The sequence below is a fragment of the Pteronotus mesoamericanus genome, unplaced genomic scaffold (genome assembly GCF_021234165.1).
Source record: "Pteronotus mesoamericanus isolate MK-2021 breed Mesoamerican mustached bat unplaced genomic scaffold, CSHL_Meso_final contig_173, whole genome shotgun sequence".
Classification (NCBI taxonomy): Eukaryota; Metazoa; Chordata; class Mammalia; order Chiroptera; family Mormoopidae; genus Pteronotus; species Pteronotus mesoamericanus.
In genome coordinates, this window is record NW_026555072.1 from 557,469 (window position 1) to 578,320 (window position 20,852).

At 40.2% G+C, this 20,852-nt stretch overlaps 1 protein-coding gene across 1 annotated transcript in view; it reads left to right on the top strand.

Moving 5' to 3' along the window:
* The window catches only part of SHROOM4 (shroom family member 4), a 153,196-nt gene extending 132,690 nt beyond the window's left edge, over positions 1-20,506 (top strand). Inside the window, exons 8-12 of the mRNA XM_054566313.1 lie at positions 4,811-5,614; positions 9,484-9,633; positions 10,510-10,690; positions 15,991-16,260; positions 17,171-20,506. Coding sequence (XP_054422288.1) covers positions 4,811-5,614; positions 9,484-9,633; positions 10,510-10,690; positions 15,991-16,260; positions 17,171-17,440 — 1,675 coding nt within the window. The 3' untranslated portion in view covers positions 17,441-20,506. The remainder of the gene's footprint in view (positions 1-4,810; positions 5,615-9,483; positions 9,634-10,509; positions 10,691-15,990; positions 16,261-17,170) is intronic.
* The last annotated feature ends 346 nt before the right edge of the window (positions 20,507-20,852 follow it).

The following is a 20,852-nucleotide window of genomic DNA, read 5'->3' on the forward strand; positions in this document are numbered from 1 at the left end:
TTTACTTATTTTATTTTTAATTGAATTTATTTGGGTTATATTGGTAAATAAAATTATATAGGATTCAGGTATACAATTCTATAATACATCACCTGCATATTGTATTGTGTATTCACTACCCCAAGTCATGTCTCCTTCCATCATCATTTATTCCCCCTTGACCTTCTACCACAACCTGCCTCTTCCTCCCTGGTAATCACCTTACTGTTTTCTGTGTCTATGAGGTTTTATTTTTTTGCTTAATCCTTTCATTTTTTACCCAGCCCCCCAACCCCCTCTCCCAACTGAGAACTATTAGTCTGTTCTCTGTTGCTAGGCCCTTTTTATATAGTTAATTCTCAGAACAGCTTTGTAAGATAGACATTACATTGAAACTGAGGTAAATTAAATACTCTTGCTCAAGGTTGTACAGCTTTTGGGTTATAGAGCCAGATTTTAAAATATTACTGGAATTTAGACCCAAGTCTTTCTGACAATGTGTACTTTCTGTTCTACTCTATTGTTTTTCCTGTGCCCTGGCTAGGGAAGAAGAAAGAGTAGTAAATTTGATTACTGTCATGAAGCAGGGTTCTTCTCACCATAGCTGAGGGACAATGGCCCAAATGAGGCTTTTGGAGGTGATGCTGTCACTGCCTGCATTTTATCAGATGGAGACTGCAGATGAAAATGGGGAAGGGAGAGAAAAGCAGGGATAGAAGGTAGGACTGTGCGTGGTAAGAGATAGAAGACAGGCTGTATAGACTGAAAACCAACCTAACTAGAACAAATAACTCTGTCTTCAAACCTCTTCTGCTAAACCACAACACTCATACATCCTTTTTACCCTGGCCCTTTGTTTCCATAGTATGGTTTCTTTTTTTCTTTTTTTTTTATTTATTTACTTTTTAAATACATTTGTCTCTGCCTCCCCCCCACCTCTTTCCCTTGCCCCCTCCCACCTTCCCTCCCTCAGCTCTTCCCCTTTGGTTTTGTCCATGAGTCCTTGCTATATGTTCCTTGACTTTCCCCTTCCCTTCCCTTTCCCTGCCCCCCCTTCTCTCTTGTCTCTGTTGATTTCTTTTCCTTTCAGTGTTGTTGGTCATATTTTCCTTGCATCTTTGCATTGTTGGTTAGAGTCATTTATATTAGAATCCCTTGGGCTAATTTTTAAAACGGATTCCTGGACCCCACCAGAGGTACTAAGTTCTAGTTTCTGGGGCTGAGGCCCATGAATTTGCTTTTTAAGCAGTTTCTCCAGGAAATTCTGATTAGGAGCCACTTCAGTTAGAAATGACTCTCCCAAAACAGTGGTTTCCAACCTTTTGGATTATACATCCTTCTCAGAAAGAATTTTTTTAAGTATGTACCTTCAGTATATGCTTGTAGTTTATTAATATTAATAAATTCCTTATATGTACTAATGTCTTAATACTTATGTTTTTAAATGCAAAAATACATTAGTATTCTTATATGAGAAGGGTCTCTAGTTTTTCTTTATGTTGTAGGTTTTGGTATTGACAGTGTGCAGGATTCTGTTTTTTTTATCCCTCTATTCTCTAGATTCCAGAGTCTAGGAAGCATAGATAGCACTGGAATTGTCTGTTCCTTGAAGGCTAGAATTAACATAAGACCATGTGAATGTGCTTTTTATTTTTGGTCAAATTTATCAATATTTTTCTGTGGTAATTGGTGGGTTTAGATATTCTCATTCTTCTAATTTTTTGCATTTAGCAGGTAGTCTGTCTTATTTAAATTTTAATTCAAAGAACTAGATTTTAGCTTTAATTTTTTGTTCTATCATTTGTTTTCTAGTGTATTGATTGGTACCATGAGTTTTCTTTATACTTTGCTTAGGTCTATTTTTGTGACTCTTTTCTTAACCTCTTTTGCTGAATGGCTAATTTGTTTATTTTAATTTGTTCTTCTACAATTTTTCCTTTTACCACTGCTTTAATCAACCATATCCTCTAGTTACTCATATTTACATTGTTATTATTTTCGAGGTATTCTACAGTTTCAGATCAGATATCCTCTTTGACTAGAGTGGAGAATAATTTTCCCTTTTATTTTCTATACTAGAAGTTGTTTTGTTTTTCTTTTTTGTTGTTAATTTTGAGTGTTACTGTATTATGATTAGATACTGTATTCTGTACTACTTCTACTTTTTAGATGAACATATAATCAATTTTTTAAATGTTCAATGGACCCTTAAAAAGAGTTTATTTTTAATGTATCAATAAATTTATATTTTTTCCATTGGTTAAAAAAAATTCTTATTCATTTATTTTTAGCGAGAAGAGAAGGGAGGGAGAAAGAAAGGGAGAGAAACATTAATGTGTGACAGAAACATAGAGCAGTTGCCTCTCACACACACCCCTACTGGGGACCAGCCTGCAACCCAGGCAGGTGGTCTGACCTGAAATCTAACCACTGACCTTTTGCTTTGTGAAACAATGTTCAACCAACTGAGCCATGCTGGTCAGGACTCGATCAGTTTTTGACTGTCAAATCTGTCATCAGTTGAAACAATCTCATATTTTGTTTCTGCTTTTTTTTTCTAACTTTGCATTTCCTATAGGTTTTGTTTTAGAAAATTTTTATTAATTTTTTCAGTTATAGCTGACATACAATATTATATTAGATTCAAGTGTACAATATAGTGATTAGACATTTATGTCACTTATGAAGTAAACACCCAGATAAGTCTAGTACCCACCTGGCACCATACCTAGTTATTAAAATGTTATTGACTATATTCCCTATGTTTTACTTTACATCCCCTTGACTTGCTTTAGAAATTTTGATGCTCTATTTTTTGGTACATAAAGATTCAGAGTAGTTAGATCTTCATCATCTGTTCTAATAATTAATATTCTAGTACCCTTCTTTGTCTTTATTGTTTTTGGTCTTTAATTCAACTTTTTAATGATATGAATATCATGGTCCTTGTGTTTTCCTCATTTTGGCAGTAATTCATTTATTAAACAAATACTTATTGAATGCCTACTGTGTGCCAGGTACTAGATACTAGAGGAATGAGACATGCAAGATCCCTGCCAGTATGAAGTTTTAGTTAGAGATTGGACCATAGAATAAACAAGTAAAAATAGGTATGTGACAGACTATCAGGTCGTGATGTATCCTCTGAGAAAGAACAAAATAGAAAAAGGAAAATTAAGAATGTCATCTCTATTTTAGATAAGGTGGTCAGGATAGTCCTCTCTGCCTACCACATTTTTTTTAATTACTTAATTTATTTTTTCAAATACATTTGTCTCTGCCTTCCCCCCACCAATTTTCCCTTGCCCCCCTCCCTCCCTCAACTCTTCCCCTTTGGTTTTGTCCATGAGACCTTGCTATATGTTCCTTGACTTTCCCCTTCCCTTCCTTTTCCCCTGCCCCCACTCCTTCCCTGTTGTCTCTGTTGGTTTATTTTCTTTTCAGTGTTGCTGGTCTTATTTTCCTTGCATCTTTGTATTGTTGGTTAGGTTCCACTTATAGGTGAGATCATATGGTATTTGTCTTTTGCCCCCTTTATTTGTTTGTTTCATGAGGGGAAAACGCCAGGTGGAACAGTTTGTACACAAGACATCGTTTTAATCTAATGAGCTTTAGGTGGGCCAAAGCCCAAATGAGAAGAGAGTGGGGAATGTGAAAATATGAATTTCTGATCCATGTGACTGATGAACTAGCCAGGGTGGGGACTGGAGATGAGGGGAGTGAAGGATATTTTGTTTTCCATTCTATCTGAGCTTGGCTACCATCATATATATTATTAAAGAAATATTCTCGGTCTTTATCATGACTATTCAATGAATAGTCTGTCTGATGATTTTATTGAACTGCTGGAATTTCCTGTTATTAGGCAGTACTTAGAATGATGCAGATTGCTTACAGGCTACAACAGAAAACCAGATCTTTTGGCTTAGAGGGCTTAATAGATGTCCTCTGACTTTGGTGACTCTTTATTATATAAAAGCTTGACTTTTTATACATATTTTAATAAATTTGGAAATAAACCTGGACTCCATTTCCTTGGGTATTTTCTTCTATTTATCTATAAGATGAGAATGTTATTTTTCCTCAGAAGTAATTTTAGGTTTCATAGTTTTTTCTTATAGGTATATTATATACACATATAACATGTATATTAAATTCATGATATAGCTTGCCTCTAGAGAAGCAACAGGGGAATGGAAGTGGGAAGTGAAACAAGGGTATTTTTTCTTATTTCTTAAAAAAATTTTATGAAGCATCAGTGAATGGCAAAGTATTAAGATGTGCTTATTGTGAGCAGTATGTGGGAGCATGAATATTTATTTTAGCAATCTCTGTATGTTTGTAAATATTTGAATGTTTTATAATTAAAAACAAAACAGATGAAACAAGATAGCCAGACTTGTAAGCCTAAGGATATAGCACATTCAATCTGAGTGCTACAGACAGACTGAGGTGGTGTGTATATTCAGATTTTGGAGATAGACTGTCCAGGTTCAAACCCTAGCTCTGCCACTTACTAGCTTTATGGCCCTGAGACAGTTACTTAACCTGCCCATGCCTCAGTTTCCCCAGCTGTCAGGACAACAATAATAGCAACTTCCTAGGGTTATTATGTCACTTATGACATATGTTAAATATGTTGACATTAAATATGTCTTAAATATGTTAAGGATTAAATATGTTAAGACATTATATATTAGTATTATTACATTCACTACATAGATTACATTGTTTTGTGGCCATTTTAAATTTTACATAAATGATGTCATCAAAAATATGGGATCATCAGTAACTTGCTTATTTTATACAATCCCCATCTGCTCTTTTGCAGGGAAATGGCTCATTCTAAGGCTGGCTTTTCATGGGCAACTCCCTTCCATCCTTGCCTTGAGAACCCAGCACTGGACTTGTCAAGCTATCGAGCAATCTCTTCTCTTGACCTCCTTGGAGATTTCAAGCACTCCTCGAAAAAAACAGAGGAAACTTCAGTTTATGAGGAGGGGAGCCCCATGGCTTCCATGCCCCACCCACTGCGTAGCCGTGCCTTCTCAGAGAGCCACATCAGCTTGGAGCCCCAGAGCTCCCAAGCCTGGGGGCAGCATAGGAGGGAGCTCTTTACCAAAGTTGATGAAACCCAGCTAGACCCTCTGGTAACCAGGAAGAAGGCCTTTCCTCCTCCTCGTCCTCCTCCTCCCAACTGGGAGAAATACAGGCTTTTCCGTGCAGCCCAGCAGCAGCAACAGCAACAAAAGCAGCAACAGGAGCAGCAAGAGGAGGAGGAAGAGGAGGAGGAGGAGGAAGAAGAGGAGGGAATAGAGGAGGAGGAAGAGGGAAGAGAGGAGGAGGAGCTGCCACCCCAGTATTTCAGTTCAGAAACCACTGGTTCCTGTGCTCTCAACACTGAGAAGGTCCTGGAGCAGCCACAACCCCTGGGCTTTGGTCACCTGGAAGTCTCAAGGCAGAGTGCGCAAAGTCTCCCAGCAGAGCAGGAGTCTTTTGCTCTCCATTCCAGTGATTTCCTGCCTCCAATAAGGGGCCACTTGGGATCCCAACCTGAGAAAGCTCAGCCACCTTGCTATTATGGCATTGGTGGGCTTTGGAGGACATCAGAGCAGGAGGCCACTAATCCCTCCAAGTAAGTGCTTATGAAAGACATTAAGTCCCTGAAGAGGCAGGCACCATGAGTATGAATTCAACCTCTACCATATACCAGTTGTGTGACCTTGGACTGTTCCTAGCCTCAATTTTCTCATTTGGGAAATAGGCATAATGATATCTATTCCATGTGATTGTTGTGAATATGAAGTTAATCTATGTAAAGGACATAGCCCCATGCTTAGCACAGAGTAGGTGCTCAGTAAACTGTAGTTGTTCATGTTCTTGTCCCTAAATACCACTATCAAAGTATATTTTTTATTTCCCAGTTTTTCTTTAAGATATGCATCAGTTTCTTGCCCCTGAACCCAATGGCCTTGTTGTCAGTACTAGGCTTTTCCTAGAAGCCTGATTCAGGCACTTTTTTTTCACCTTTTCTTATGCTTGTTCTTCAGAATAAGAAGCCAGGTCACAACCTGATCTGCCTTTGCTCTAGAACCTGCGTGGGCTTTTTTTTTTAATTTTTATTAGGATTTTTAAAAATTTATAAATCATGTTTATTCTATTACAGTTGTCTCAATTTTTCCCCTTTTATCCCCCTCCACCCATCCCACTCCCACAGTCAATTCCCACTCTTTTGTCCATGTCCATGGGTCATTCATACATGTTCTTTGTCTAGTCCCTTCCCCTTCTTTCCACCATTGTCCTCTTTCCCCATCCCCTCTGGTCACTTTCAGTCTGCTCCATGTTTCCGTGCCTGTGGTTTATTTTGTTCATTAGTTTATTTTGTTGAATAGATTCCACGTATAGGTGAGATCATATGGTATTTGTCTTTCACCAACTGGCTTATTTCACTTACCTTAATATTCTCCAGTTCCATCCATGTTGTCACAAAAGGTAGGAGTTCCATCTCTCTCTCTTTCTTTCTTAAATGCAGATTGATTTTATTTATTTTTTTAAATGTCAAACTTAATTATAAAATATTTTTAAAAATATAAAACCACTATAAACTCTCAGCAATAGTGTACTCTGAATAGTGTATTTCTAGTGACTGTTTCTTAAGCTGTCCATCTATCTGGGGAGCATTCTTATTGTAATTGGAATACATTTTGTGGAAAGTGACTATGATTGTTACCTGTCACAGCAGGGAGAAGGGAAGGTGACCTAATATATAATAAGTACTTAATACTCAGAAGAAAGACAATGAAATAAAGAACAAACTGACAGAAGCCAGAGAAGAAGGAGGAGGGGGATAACAGGGAAAGAAGGGGAAGGGCTGTCAAGGAACATCCACAACAGACCCATGGATGAGGACAATGTGGGGGATGATTGAGTGTGGGAGGTGGGGGTGGGTGGGGCCGGGGAAAGTGGTGGGGGAGAAATGGGGACAACTGTAGCTGAACAACACTAAAAAATATAAATTTTCAGAAAAAGGAGAAATAATAGATGAATGAATTAACATGAATTAAGCATTCACTCTATGCCAGACACTGCTAGTCATTTTATATCCATTATTTCATTTCATTCTCCCAACAGCCCTAAGGGCCATTATTATCCCCACTTGATAGATGAGAAAACTAAAGCTGAGCAAAATAAGGGACCAAATAAGTTAGAATTGTGCAGGAAAGGTTCAAAACCAGATCTGTCTGACTCCTAAATCCATGCTTATTTCACTATTTTAGTCTCAGAGAGATTTTGTCCTTATAGTAAGCCAGGCCTTTATGAGGCCCTTCTGTCTCCTATAGGGGAATATGTATGGGAAGTAGTAGTTATAGTACCTCTGTCAGTCTCCTGGTCCTTCTTCCTTTATGTGTCTCCATGTGCCTTGGCACCTTGGCCAGAGAAAAAGAAATTGCTATTACTACAAATCTTGTAACTTGTTCCAGAGATTTTTTTAAAAAAATGACTATGCAATGCAAGGGGAAGCATTTGTTTGCATACAACCCTGGCTTGTGGCTGCAAAAAGTCAATTATAGATGCTTCTTTGAGTGATGGCAATTTAAGGAACAGCATCAACCTCAACATAGCTAATATTTTTGCTTGCTTACCACGTATCAAGCATTGTTCTAAGCACTTTCATGTATTGATAGATTTAATCTTCACAACAAACCTATGAACTATATACCATTAGTCTCCTACATTTTTTAGATGAGAAAAATGAGGCACAGGTAGGCGAAGTAACTTACAGAATATCACACGTAGCCAGAACTCAGGCAGTCTGGTTCATTGTGCCCACTACATCATCCCAGGATTTCTAGACTCCTCAGGAAGAACCTATTACAGATCCTCAGATAACACAGGGTTCTAACCAGAAGGAAGTTGTGTTAAGATATTATAAGGGAGAATAGTGTTAGGGGCAAGTAGATATGTAATCCTTTTAATCTAAATTAACCCAGATTATCTCTGTAATCCACATACTATTCAGTTACAAAATTCTGGGGTACATTTAGAAGCAGGTTAGTGGAATTATCAAGTGTTAGTTAAGTCTAATAACACTGATTCAGGTGCTGGTATAGCTTGCTTTATGGACTCTATGCATTTCCTTTCAGTGCTCTGTAGAAGGAATCCGATTTTGTGTTCAATGTCCATTATCAAATTCAGATTGTGTTCTCAGATCTCCTGTAAACCCTTACTTATTAATGGAGATTATGGAGAAATGAACCCTAGAACATGGTGCCTAATACGATATCCTATAATATGATACAGAGCTCTGTTTGCTGGGGAACTGCATCTCTAATTAGCACATCCTTTTAAAATATATTTTTATTTTTCCAGTTTTATTGAGATATAATTGACATACAGCCACATTCTTTTTTTAAAAATTTTATTTATTGATTGATTTTTGAGATAGCAAGGGAGGAGGGAGGAGGCAGGGAAAGAAAGAGAAACATCTATATGTTGTTCCAGTTATTGATGAATTCATTGGTTGACTCCTGTATGTGCCCTGACTGGGGAAGGAACCTGCAACCTTAGCGTATGGGGATGCCACTCCGACAAAATGAGCTACCTGACCAGGGCTACGTCCTTTTTTTTTTTTAAATCTTTTTTTAAATTCAGTGCTTTTGGCACTTTCTGAGTCAGAATGGTCACATATGCCTTAAATAGTTTTCTTATAGATAGGAATTCCCTATCTTATACATTCATATACCCTCCAGAATGTTCTCTTTTCTCTGCTAACATAGATACAGTTCACTCAGAAAATTCCTTACATGCACAGTTTTATATGCTGTCAAGTTGTCCCTTTGGGAGTATAGCATAGTGGATAAAAGCACATATTTTGGAGTTAGATCACCTAGGTATAAATCATGGGTCTGACATTTACTATTTGGCAGCCTTGGGAAAGTTACTTTACCTCTCAAAGCTTTGTGTTCTTTATCTATAAAATGGTTGTCATGAACATTGAGTTTTATATCTGTATCTATACTGCCTCCCACACCACCACACACACAGCATAGGACAGCTTCTGGGACATACATAATAAACACTGTGTGGTGTTAGCTAATAGTGTTCTTTTATCAGTGTAATTAGCTTAAAAACCTACATATAAAATGAATACCTAGGATGAAGAATGTTCGTGTGCCAAAGTTTCTTTTGTGTGATGAATTATGAGACAGTGTAGCATGAATTGGTAAAATAGCTGTGGAACATTTCAACCATTATTTTTGACCTTTATCTAAGAGCTGCAAATAGCTGCAAAAATGACTAATGAGTTTCTCCTATTTTTCCTTTCAAACAGCTAGAGGTTAGCAAAGGGGCAGTGACACAGACAGGTGGGGGTGGCTGGTAGTCAACAATAATATAGAAGAGGTAGGCCTCCCCTTTGCATAAATTATGGGTGGAATTATTTGCCCCTCTATCCCTGAAGCCTGACATTGAAGCATTTTATTTTTATTTCCTTCCTAATGCCAGACCAGAAGCCTTGATGGCAGAAGACTCCAAACCCAAGCCAGCATGGAGCCAGAGCTACTTCTTTCCTGAAGAGCAGTTCTCTTTGATGTGCTGGAGCTCCAAGAAGCAGCACCTCAGTCCTGTGGGCTTCAGTGAACCAAAGACAACAGGGTCTGCTACTACATTTGTCAAGCCCCTTGGTGCCACTGGTTTCATTTTTTCCCTATTTTATTATGCAGCTATGGAGGAGGTTGGGTCCTTTGGGCATATGCCAGAAGTGAAGAGATGCTATTCCTTCTCAAGCTGAAGGCCTACTCCAAAGCAGGCAGTCTCAAAAGAGATCATGAGAGATGTGGGGGGCTGTGACAAGTACCTGGCAGGGTTGCTAACCCCAGCCTCTAACATGGTGACCACTTGTTAAGGTCATGGGTGACCTCTTTGCTGTGGCAGATCTGCAATGGAAGGGCCATTTCAAGCAGGAGTCCTACCGCCAGGAAAGAAGAAGTGATTAGGGTCCAGGAAAGCCACAGGGTGCTTTTGAAAGCAAGCAGACTAGATAGAGCAGGGGTGGGTGGGGTCCAGGATGGGTAGTTGGGAAGCCAACAGGCTTAAGAGGACAAATAGCTAAGGTGTCAGATACAACCCCACCACCTAGCTCCTCCCTTGGGATCAATGTATTGGGGCCATGAACCAAAGGGGATCATTGATGATAAACCCAGAACTTTAGGGAGCCTGTCAGTTTTTCTGGAATTTAGTGGGATGTCCATTACCAAACCAAATTATCTACAAAGAAGTCCCTGTAGCTGCAGAAGTCAGGGACAAGGAAACTGCCTTTTAAGTTGTTAATGCTGGCCTTGACTTGGCTTTTAGATAGCTTTTATGTGGTCTGTTCACATTTGAACAGTGCTTCCTGGTCCATCATTTCCTTATTTTACAACTCCTTGGTGAAGCAAGGTCCCATTGTATTACAAATAGGGAAGCTAAGAACAAGAAAGGTCAGCAGCCTCTCAACAGAGGTGTTCAAATGGTCATTCTTTGTTCCCGCAGACAAGAATTTCAGCACTTCTCACCTCCTCATGGGAGCCCAGGGATCCCTACCTCTTACTCGGCTTATTACAATATTTCTGTGGCCAAGGCAGAGCTGTTGAACAAGTTGAAAGACCAACCTGAAATAGCAGAGATTGGCCTAGGAGAGGAGGAAGTTGACCATGAACTGGCTCAAAAAAAGGTGAAAATTTTTTAAATACCTTAGATATTTTCCAGTGTTTAGCGTGAGTATGTCTAGAGGTTGCTCTGGCCTCTAGATTCTTTAGAACATCTTGGTACTTTCCTGTAGTTTCAATATGGCAATCAAAAAGCCTCTCTGGGTTTCTCACAAATGCAACTCCAGTCTCTTTTTAATCTGGTCAATAATAGTAATTATGGTAGTAGTAATCATAATCATCACTGCAGTATCTCTCTAATCATCAAAACAGCTCTATAAGGAAGACATTAGTATCCCTTTTTTACCGGTTGAGAGGGCTAAGTTACCCAGGGTTACAGACTAGGTGGTAGATTCAGGACCTGAAGGCAAGACTGTCTGACTTTCTATTGGGCTGTCCCTCCACAGTAAGCCAGCCTTGTTAAGAAACTTGCTGCCCAGAGCACATTAGAGTTTTGCCAGTGAGCTCTAACCAGTGGCAGTCATTGATTGTATTCTCTGTGTAACTTTCTAAGAGAGAGAACAGACTGACTAAAAAAGAAAAGGAAAAATTATAAGCTGGTGAACTTCAGTATTTATTTGCAAATATAGTCAGTAATCTCTTAAAAAAATTAAATAGATAAATGGAAATGTTGTTCCAAGCCTCCCCTTTCTTCCTCGAAGTACCACTAGCCTGGTTGTCTAATCAGATTCCTGGAATCCCTTTGCCGTTCCTGTACTTACCCATTTTATTTCATAAACAACTGGGTTTTCATGGCAACCTGAAAGGCCCAATTTACCACTTTGTGGACATCTGGATTCAAGGTAAATTGGTCATCTGCCCATGTTTCCCATTCAGGATATGACCTGTAGGAAAACTCAAGGCCATTTACAAGATACCCCCATCACCACTTTCTAATCTGGAACAAAATGTCAGGGAAAAATTGGAAGTGTGTTTGTATCACAGTTTTATTAATCCAGATGCCTGCTTCCTTGGATTCTATGTTCCCTGATCATGGCATGGCTGCTCCTGCCTTACTCAGGAACTTTATATTATGAGCAAATCTAATAAAATATGACCAGAAAAAGAGAGAAATGATCAGAAACAGCAAAGCACAGAACAGCAGATAGTGATCTGAAGTGATAATGGATGGGTTGGAACAGTTTTATCTCTGAGGAAGATAGGTGTGGAATGATGTTGATTTATAATGTACCAGAAAAGTAGCTCAGCCGTACCTGGGTCTGTGATGACTTCACAGCTCTATCTACTACACTTTCTCCAGGTTTGAAGTTCAGGTTGCAAAGCCCAAGTGCCAACAAACAAAGGGGTGTCTTCACTTTCATTCTGGGACATCTATGGAACCTAAGAGCTTGGGTGGGTAGGTGATTTTCCAGGTTGATCATTTGGCCCCCAGGCCTCCTTTGTCCTTGGCATTAAGTTTTATTTGGGAGAGAAGAAAGTGAGGATATAACTGGGAGCCTCTTGGCCTCTAATTGTGTTGCCTCATTAATATCATTGATCCCTCATTCCCAGTGGGTTTTGGAATGTTTCCTAAATACAAACCTATTGCAGTTCACACTAAGATCGCGGTGATCTCTTAAATTTTCATAAGTTTTGAAATATGACAAGAGACCCTGAACCTGGAGTAGGTTCTTTTGGTCTTGGTCACTTTGGGTATCTCTAAATAAAGTACTTGAAAGGAACACTATAGAAAACTACAAGCCCATGGTGCCTGGGCAGGAATAATAATAAAACAAACATAGAAGCATACTTCTAATATACAAGATATTATTCTAAGCGTGTAACATCTATTTACTCACTTTATTCTTTTCTATTGATATTCAAATATGGTTGTCCCACTTTTTCCCCATTATTCTCCCTTGCCCTGCCCACCCACCAACCCTGGCTCCTACAGTCCATCCTCACCCTGTTGTCCATGTCCATGGGTCATTTATATATGTTCCTTGACTAGACCCTTCTCCTTCTTTCCCCCCTTATCCTCCTCCCCTCTCCCCTCTGGTTGCTGTCAGTCTGTTCCTTGTTTCCATGTCTCTGGTTCTATTTTGCTCGTTTGTTTGTTTGTTTTGTTGGTTAGGTTCCACATATAGGTGAGATCATATGGTATTTGTCTTTTGCCCCCTGGCTTATTTCACTGAGCATAATGCTCTCCAGTTCCATCCATGCTGTCACAAAGGGTAGGAGCTCCTTTCTTTCTGCTGCATAGTAATCCATTGTGTAAATGTACCACAGTTTTTTGATCTGCTCATTTACTGATGGGCACTTAGGCTGTCTCCAGCACTTGGCTAAATAGTGCTGCTATGAGCATTGGGGTGCATAAGTTCTTTTGAATTGGTGACTGGGGATTCTTAGGGTATAACCCCAGCAGTGGAATCATTTAATTCTTTCAACAATATTATGAGGTAGGTACTATTGTTATCCTATTTTTGGATGGGGAAATTGAGGCAAAGAGAACTTGAGTTATTTGCTCAAGGTCACTCCACTACTTGGTGGAAGAGCTGGGGTTCAAACCCAGATAGTAGTAGTAGTAATACCCAGGTGATAATAATAACAACAACAGCAGCAGAAGCAGCATTAGTAAACATGTATTAGGTGTTTAATGTGCTGGGCACATTACTAAGTATTTTACCTCTATGCTTTCATTTAACCTTCACAAAAATGGGGAGTGGGAGGAGAGGAGGCACTTTGCTAGTTTACAGATGAGGAAACAGAAGTTTCAGTGGTACTGGATATCTCATCCAAGGCCACACAGTTTTGAGGAGCTGGAATTGGGTTCCAGGCATTTCTGACTCCAAAACTCCACTCAACCACACTATCTTCCTGTGAGTGCAGTCCCAGAACCGATTACACCTATAGGGGAGACAAATCAGAAGACACAGGCAGTACTTCCCTTGAGAAATTTACATAGTTTCATCAATAGTAGGATAGGAATCAGACATACACAGATGAAACAAAGTGAACAACTTCAAATTACACTATAGGCTTCTAAGAGACTGGAGAGTTCAGAAAATAAAAAGATTATTGAAAGAGGAGTTATGGGGGCAGGGGCTATCAGCAGGGAGGGTAGGGGTAAAGCTTGGCTCAGAAGAAAGAATGGGACTAGCCAAAGTGAAAGAAGAGATAAAGATCAGGTAGAACTGCATAAGCAAATCAGGAACACAAGAATGAGTGTTGTGAATGCAGAGGAGAGTGAGGAGCGAATCCTGAAAGGTTCTGAGGGGTGAGATTAGAATGGCAGGGTGGGACCAAACTGAATAATAATAATAATAGCAGCCAGTTTTTACTGAGACTTAGTCTATGCTAGATCCTTTGCATTCATTATATCATTGAATCCTTATTATAATTCAGTGAAGAAGGTACTGCAGTTGTTCCCATTCTTCAGATAAAGTAAACTCCATAAAGAAATTCACCTAAGGTCACACAGCTAGGAAGTTGCAGAGCTATAAGTCAAACATAGCCATTACAGACAACTCTAAAACTCGGACTATTATCCAAAGGGCCTCAAAAGCTAAGCTGAGGTAGTGAAGATCTACCATAATGCCATGAACATTGGAGGTACTTAAATGGATAGAAGGAGAATAAATGAAGAAATAGGCAAATAATTGATGACAATGGTTTTCCAACTTATGTTCTCACAAGCATTCAAGTTCTGTTTATGAAACAGTCTCAGCAAGTATTTATTTATTTATTTAATTTATTAGGTGACATTGGTTAATAAAATTACATAGGTTTCAGGTGTACAGTTATGTAATGCATCATCTGTATATCATATTGTGTGTTCACCACCCCAAGTCAAGTCTCCTTCTGTCACCATTTATCTCCCCTTTACTGTATTCTACCTCCCCAATCACGCCCCACCTCCCTTCCCTCTGATAATCACCATATTGTTTTCTGTGTCTGTGGTGTTCTTTTCTTTCTCTCTCTTTTTCTTTTCTTTCTTTCTTCTTTTTTTTTCTTGCTTAATCCCTTCACTTTTTCACTCAGAGCCCAACCCCTCTCCAATCAGAGAGCTGTCAGTCTGTTCTATGTATGTATGATTCTGTTTCTATTTTTTTGTTAGTTTATTGTGTTCATTATATTACACATATAAGTGAAATCATATGGTATTTGTCTTTTTCTGACTGGCTTATTTCACTTAGCATAATACTTTCTAAGTACATCCATGCTGTTGCAACAGGTAAGATTACCTTCTTTTTTATGGCCAAGTTGTATTCCATTGTGTAAATGTACTACAGTTTTTTTATCCACTCATCTACTGTTGGACACTTGTGCTACTTACAAATCTTGCCTATTGTAAATAATGCAACGATGAACATAGGGGTGCATATATTCAGGTTTCTTTTAATATATTCCCACAAGTGGAATTGCTGGATCAAAAGGCAGTTCCATTTTTAATTTTTTGAGGAAACCATACAGCTTTCCACAGTGGCTTCACTAATCTGCATTCCCACCAACAATGCATGAGGGCTCCCTTTTCTCTGCATCCTGGACAACACTTGTTTGTTGACTTATTGATGGTAGCCATTCTGATGAGTGAGGTGATGTCTCACTGTGGTTTTAATTTGCATTTCTCATGATTAGTGAGGCTGAGCATTTTTTTACATGTCTAGTGGCCATCTGTCTGTCCTTTTTGGAGAAGTATCTATTCAGGTCCTTTGCCCATTTTTAAAGTGAGTTGTTTGTTTTTTTGGTGTTGACTTGTCTCAGGTCTTTATAAATTTTGGATATGAAGCCCATGTCAGATGTATCATTGGCAAATATGTTCTCCCATTCAGTGGGTTGTCTTTTCATTTTATTGATGGCTTCCTTTGCTGTGCAAAAACTTTTTAATATTATGTATCGCCATGTGTTTATTTATTTTGTTTCCCTTGCCTGAGGAGTTATAGCAGAAAAAAATATTGCTACGAAAAAGTCTGAGATTTTCCTGCCTATGTTTTCTTCTAGGATTTTTATGGTTTTTGAGTCTTTCATTTAAGTTTTTATTCCATTTTTAATTTATTCTTGTTTATGGTGTAAGAAGGTGGTCTAGTTTAATTTTTTTCAGCAACTATTTATTAAGTTACATTTGGTATTAACACATGGATACCACTTATCTAATGCCAAGAAGTTTGGTGGTGACAGAGATTCTTCCTGGATTCTAAGAGATGGGAGACAAAGTACCTGTCTTGAAAATTGGAATTGCTTATGACTTGCGGAGGTCTCTTTTGTTTCCAGTGACTAGGGTAGAGCCCACCATCTGTTACTTGGATCCCAAAACAGAGGTTATAAGAACAGATCAATTTCTGTCAGTCCCCATTCTCATCCTTTGCCTCTTCTTTGTTTCTCCTAGATACAACTTATTGAAAGCATTGGCAGAAAACTTTCTGTCCTGCGGGAGGCCCAGAGAGGATTGCTGGAGGATATCAATGCTAATTCTGCCCTTGGGGAGGAGGTGGAGGCTAATCTAAAAGCTGTCTGCAAGTCCAATGAGTTTGAAAAATACCGTTTGTTTATTGGGGACCTGGACAAAGTGGTCAACCTGTTGCTGTCACTCTCTGGACGACTGGCACGAGTAGAAAATGCCCTCAACAGCATTGATTCAGAGGCTGACCAGGAGAAGGTAAAGTTGGAGTCTCTGAGATGTGGATGGAAGGAAATGTCATCTATTTCTTCCCAGGGCTTCCTCTTTCAAGTTTGGCTCATCTGGGAGGCAGTAGATTATAGTATTGAGCATGAGCACTCGCTTTTAAGTGCCTTGAAATTCTGGCTCTACCACTAATTAGCTGTGTGACTCTGGGCAACATACTTAACCTCACTCCATCTCAATCTCTTAAAAATGGGGTGAACACACTACCTACCACATAAGGGTTGAGAATTAAGTTATTAACCATGTTAATGTCTTAAAACAGAGCCCAAAACTGGGTAAACACTGAATCAGTGCTAGCTGGGAGTAGTAGTAGTAATCGTAGCAGCAGCAGCAGTTTCCTCCCGCCTCCTTCCCTGCCCCACCTGATTAGAGGGAGAGGTCTCACTAAGTACTTGAGATTGGGAGGCTGTCAGTTCCACAGCTTGGATACAAATGGTTTTGCATACAACTTTGAAGCCACATATGTAGGCACATATGCATGTGCCTACAGATATGACTACATATATACGCATACCCAGACACCCATGCAGAAACACATACCATTTTGAAAGCATTGTCACCATGATGTTTGTTCACGAGATAGAAGGGGTCTGAGCTGGCTTTGTCAGGGCCTTCCCCCACCCCTATGTCAGTGGTGGTCCACTGATTAAAGACAGAGATGGAAAAAGGTGATTGTATATCCCTCTGTCCAGAATCACTGTTGTGTATATCTTCCCCCTACTACAGCAAAGAAAGGCTAGTGCATGAAGGTAAATTTCAGGGTAGAAAATCCAGGACTGATCAGTTAGCAGAATGGGAAGTTGTTTTGTGGCAGCACGCCTGGTGGAGCACTGGGTTAGGCAGGTGATTGGAATGGCCCTTAATTGGTTTTCTGCTTCCCCAGTTGGTGCTGATAGAGAAGAAGCAGCAGCTTACGGGGCAGTTGGCAGATGCCAAGGAGCTGAAGGAGCATGTGGACCGACGGGAGAAGTTGGTGTTTGGCATGGTCTCCCGCTACCTGCCTCAGGACCAGCTCCAAGATTACCAGCACTTTGTGAAGATGAAATCTGCTCTTATCATTGAACAGCGAGAGCTAGAAGAGAAGATCAAGCTTGGGGAAGAGCAGCTCAAATGTCTCAGGGAAAGCCTACTCCTGGGGCCCAGCAGTTTCTAATTCCACCAGCAGACTGCCCACATCATCCCTGCCCAGCCACAATGGGAAATGCTTTCAATCTTTGTTAGCAGTTTGTTAGCAAATAGGTAGCAGTTAGTTAGCAGTTTGTTCCATATCCTCTACTCTGAATGTCTCTCACTGCCCCTTACCTAGCAGTGCACCCAACCCAACCAGCTAAGAGACTAGGGAGGACCTAGGCTTCTACCCTAGGGTGTAGAAGCAAGAAGTAGAAGCTGTAGTAGAGTGTGATTATACAACCACACTCTCTTTCCCACAGTTTGCACAGCAAGCACTCACCACATACAGAACCAACAAAGTGCCTTCATTCTTCTTTGTACTAGGATATCAGAGACATCATGTGCTCACCACCCACCCACACCATACTTAGCCTCTCAAGGCTCAGAGAGAAACTGCCTATGTGGCTCCACTCTGCCTCAAGGCTCATGGCCCAGCCATTTCCCACAAGATCTGGCTGTCTTGAGGGCATTCACCTACTGGAATTTCAGGGCCTCACTCAAGCTTTTCAGTGGGAAGCAGAGGAGAAATTATACTTAACAGAATGTGAGCAAAGGTTTGGGATCCCCAGATGCCCTTCTGGGAGGAGCTAGGCTTAATTAAATTGGCTCCATCCCTACCTTCCCCAGCATCTACATGATGGGGAAGAGGTCTACTCTCAGCCCTACTTAGTGTGGCCTCCTTTTGTCCTAAGACCTTGGGTCTACCACTTCATCTTGCCTATCCCAAGGGCTTCACACTATGGTCCATGAATAGCTCTGTTAAAGCTGACTTCTGCATACAATTTTCATTATTGGGGGGAAGGGGTTCTTATTGTTATATTTTAAATGGCCTTTTGATTTTATTTATTTTTATGTTTTATTGTTTTTTTCATGTTTTTTTAACTAATAAGGCGAAAAGAGGGGAGTTAGAAGTGAAAAGTTAGCCCAGGAAGAAAACATTTTCTGCAGATCAGCCTGAATTCACCATGGCTAGGTAAGCAGGTGCCAAGGTCTTAACTTATTCACACCATAGCTAACAGGTATCTAAAAAAGAACTTCTCACTTTCTACTCAGAGCTTCCCTACTGTGGCCTGGCTCTATACTTCCACTGAAGTATGGATAACCATGAGCTTAGTGTTCCCAGACAGGTTTCAATTTTCTCTTACTTATTTTTTCTTGAAACCAAAGAAATCTGAAACTAACAAGGGTCCACCTATTTCTCTACAGTCTCAAAGCTAAAGAAAGAGAAGAGGTGAGCTCAGGAGGAGCTCCTCTTATCTAATTGCTTTCTTAACCTGTGGCCTGGCTCAGGGAACCCAAATTCATGATAGCTGAAAGCTCCAGCCAGGGCCTGTCCCCCAGAGCAAACTGTGATCCAGCTAGGATCTGAGGCAGACAAACAACTGATGATGATGCTGTTGCCTAGACCCTTAAACGGGGAGCCAGTTTCTATCCTGGAAAAGCCCTTAGGTTGGTGATGGCAAGAAGGGAATTGTAGCCAAACTCTGCCTGTTATACAACTCAGTTCCCTATTCCTTGCTAACTGAGGCCCATGGTTGGTATTGCACAGCCCTGGCATCTGTTCTAGTTAGTGCCGAGTTCCTCACTGTCCTTGGAGGTTAAGTGTAGCAGCAGGAGTGCCTCATTTAACCGAAAGAATTTGCCAAGGAACTTTGTTGCTGCTACAAATACTGGTTGTTAACTTCCGTTTCCTTCTCATTGTATTTGGAAACAATAGAAGAATCTTGGCCAGCAGGGTATCCTGAGGTAGGGGCAGGGGCTGGGTATGCTCTTAGTACACTGATGCTGTCATAACTAGAGTTAAAATGTCAACCTGCCATCCTCCCCCCAAGTGGATAATTTTACTTTTTTCAGGAAGGCCGATAGCTTGTAAAGGGGTAGGCTTACAAAACCAAGTTAGAGAAAGGTGGGGGAGTGCTTTGAATATAGGCTGTGGCTACCATCTTTAAAAAAAAACAAGCTCTAAGACAAACAATGAGTAAGTTTAGATGTCCTGTAATGAGGGGAGGGGGATGATGTAGTCCATGATTATAAGATGTGTAGAGGGGGAGGGGCTAGAACAGCTTTTTGGAAATATAGGCCCAGGGAAAAGAGTGGTCGCCCACCTGGACATTATGGCCATAGTCTGAATTTTTCTAGTCAGCAGTAGAGTGATCGTACCTTAAGTTTATCACACTAAAAGTACTATTTTTGTCCCTCATCCCACCTCAAATCGTTTTAGAGTTGCAATCAGAACACAAGGATGCTCATTTGCATATGGAGAGACAGTTTCCAAAGATCTTAATAAAATAACCCATAAATTAGACTGAGCACTGAAGTTTGGCAGACAAAGGTGCACTACTAAATGGGCACTGATGCCCAGCACTGCTAACATGGCAGTCCCATTGTGAGTGATAGTGCTGCAAAGCTATCACTTTTACTTGAGATGTATTGTCTCCTCCATTCTCATTTCCTGGGTGTGGCCTTCCACAAAGGCCTGCCAGGGGGTAGCAGTTTGGAAGTCAGGTTAAGGGATTTCCACAAAGATAGTTATTGGTCATGACTTCTGCCCTCTCCCTTCAAATACTCGTATAGGACCCAGTGAGTAATAGGTAAGTACAGTGGTTGATATGTAGAGAGCAAGAGCTACTATAACATGTCCCTTTAACTCCCCACTCCCAGGGGCCTGGGCAATTGAGTCTCCCTGAATCCTACTGGCTTCAGATTCAGCCAGGGTATAGCAGTAAATGCTCAACGGGAATCCAAGAAAAAGAGACAAGACACTGAAAATAAAGTCCTCACCAGGGAGAAACTGGAAGCAGAAGAACAGAGAGAGTAAAAGATGAAAAGCCTACTTCAAGGCCAGTTTTAGGTTCTGTTTTCCATTTAACCTCATGTGCCAAAAAGCTGTCAAGGGACACTAGAGCCACAACCTTAACCCCAGTCTCCCTAAAGGTGATACTCTGCCAGTAGCAGGTTTCAGATGAAGGAAGCTGGGCCACTTCTGGCCACTTCCTCCTGTCTGGAGCTTGGTGACTCCCGCTGTGTTTGCCAAAGGTATTATCTATGCCAATAATGTTTCTGAAACAGCATATTATATTCTTTGAAGATTAGTAGATCTTTAGAGGGGGGTGGGGCCGGGGGAAATTTCTATAGATAAAGAACCAGTTTGTTGTACAACAGTTGGGGGTCATCTATCCCATGTGAAGCTATTATTTTTCTGAGTCTTATTGTTTCTGCATTTCTGTCCTCCACCGCACCCGTCTTGGCTGGCATTGGTATTCCTGCCAGATTGTCATCAAGGGTCATACTTCAATAAAAGGTGCTAAGGACAAAAAAAAATTATCTCACGTGTCTTGACTGAGGTAATGGAAATCCCCTAATATCCTACTGAAAGTTATTGGAAAGGAATTTTA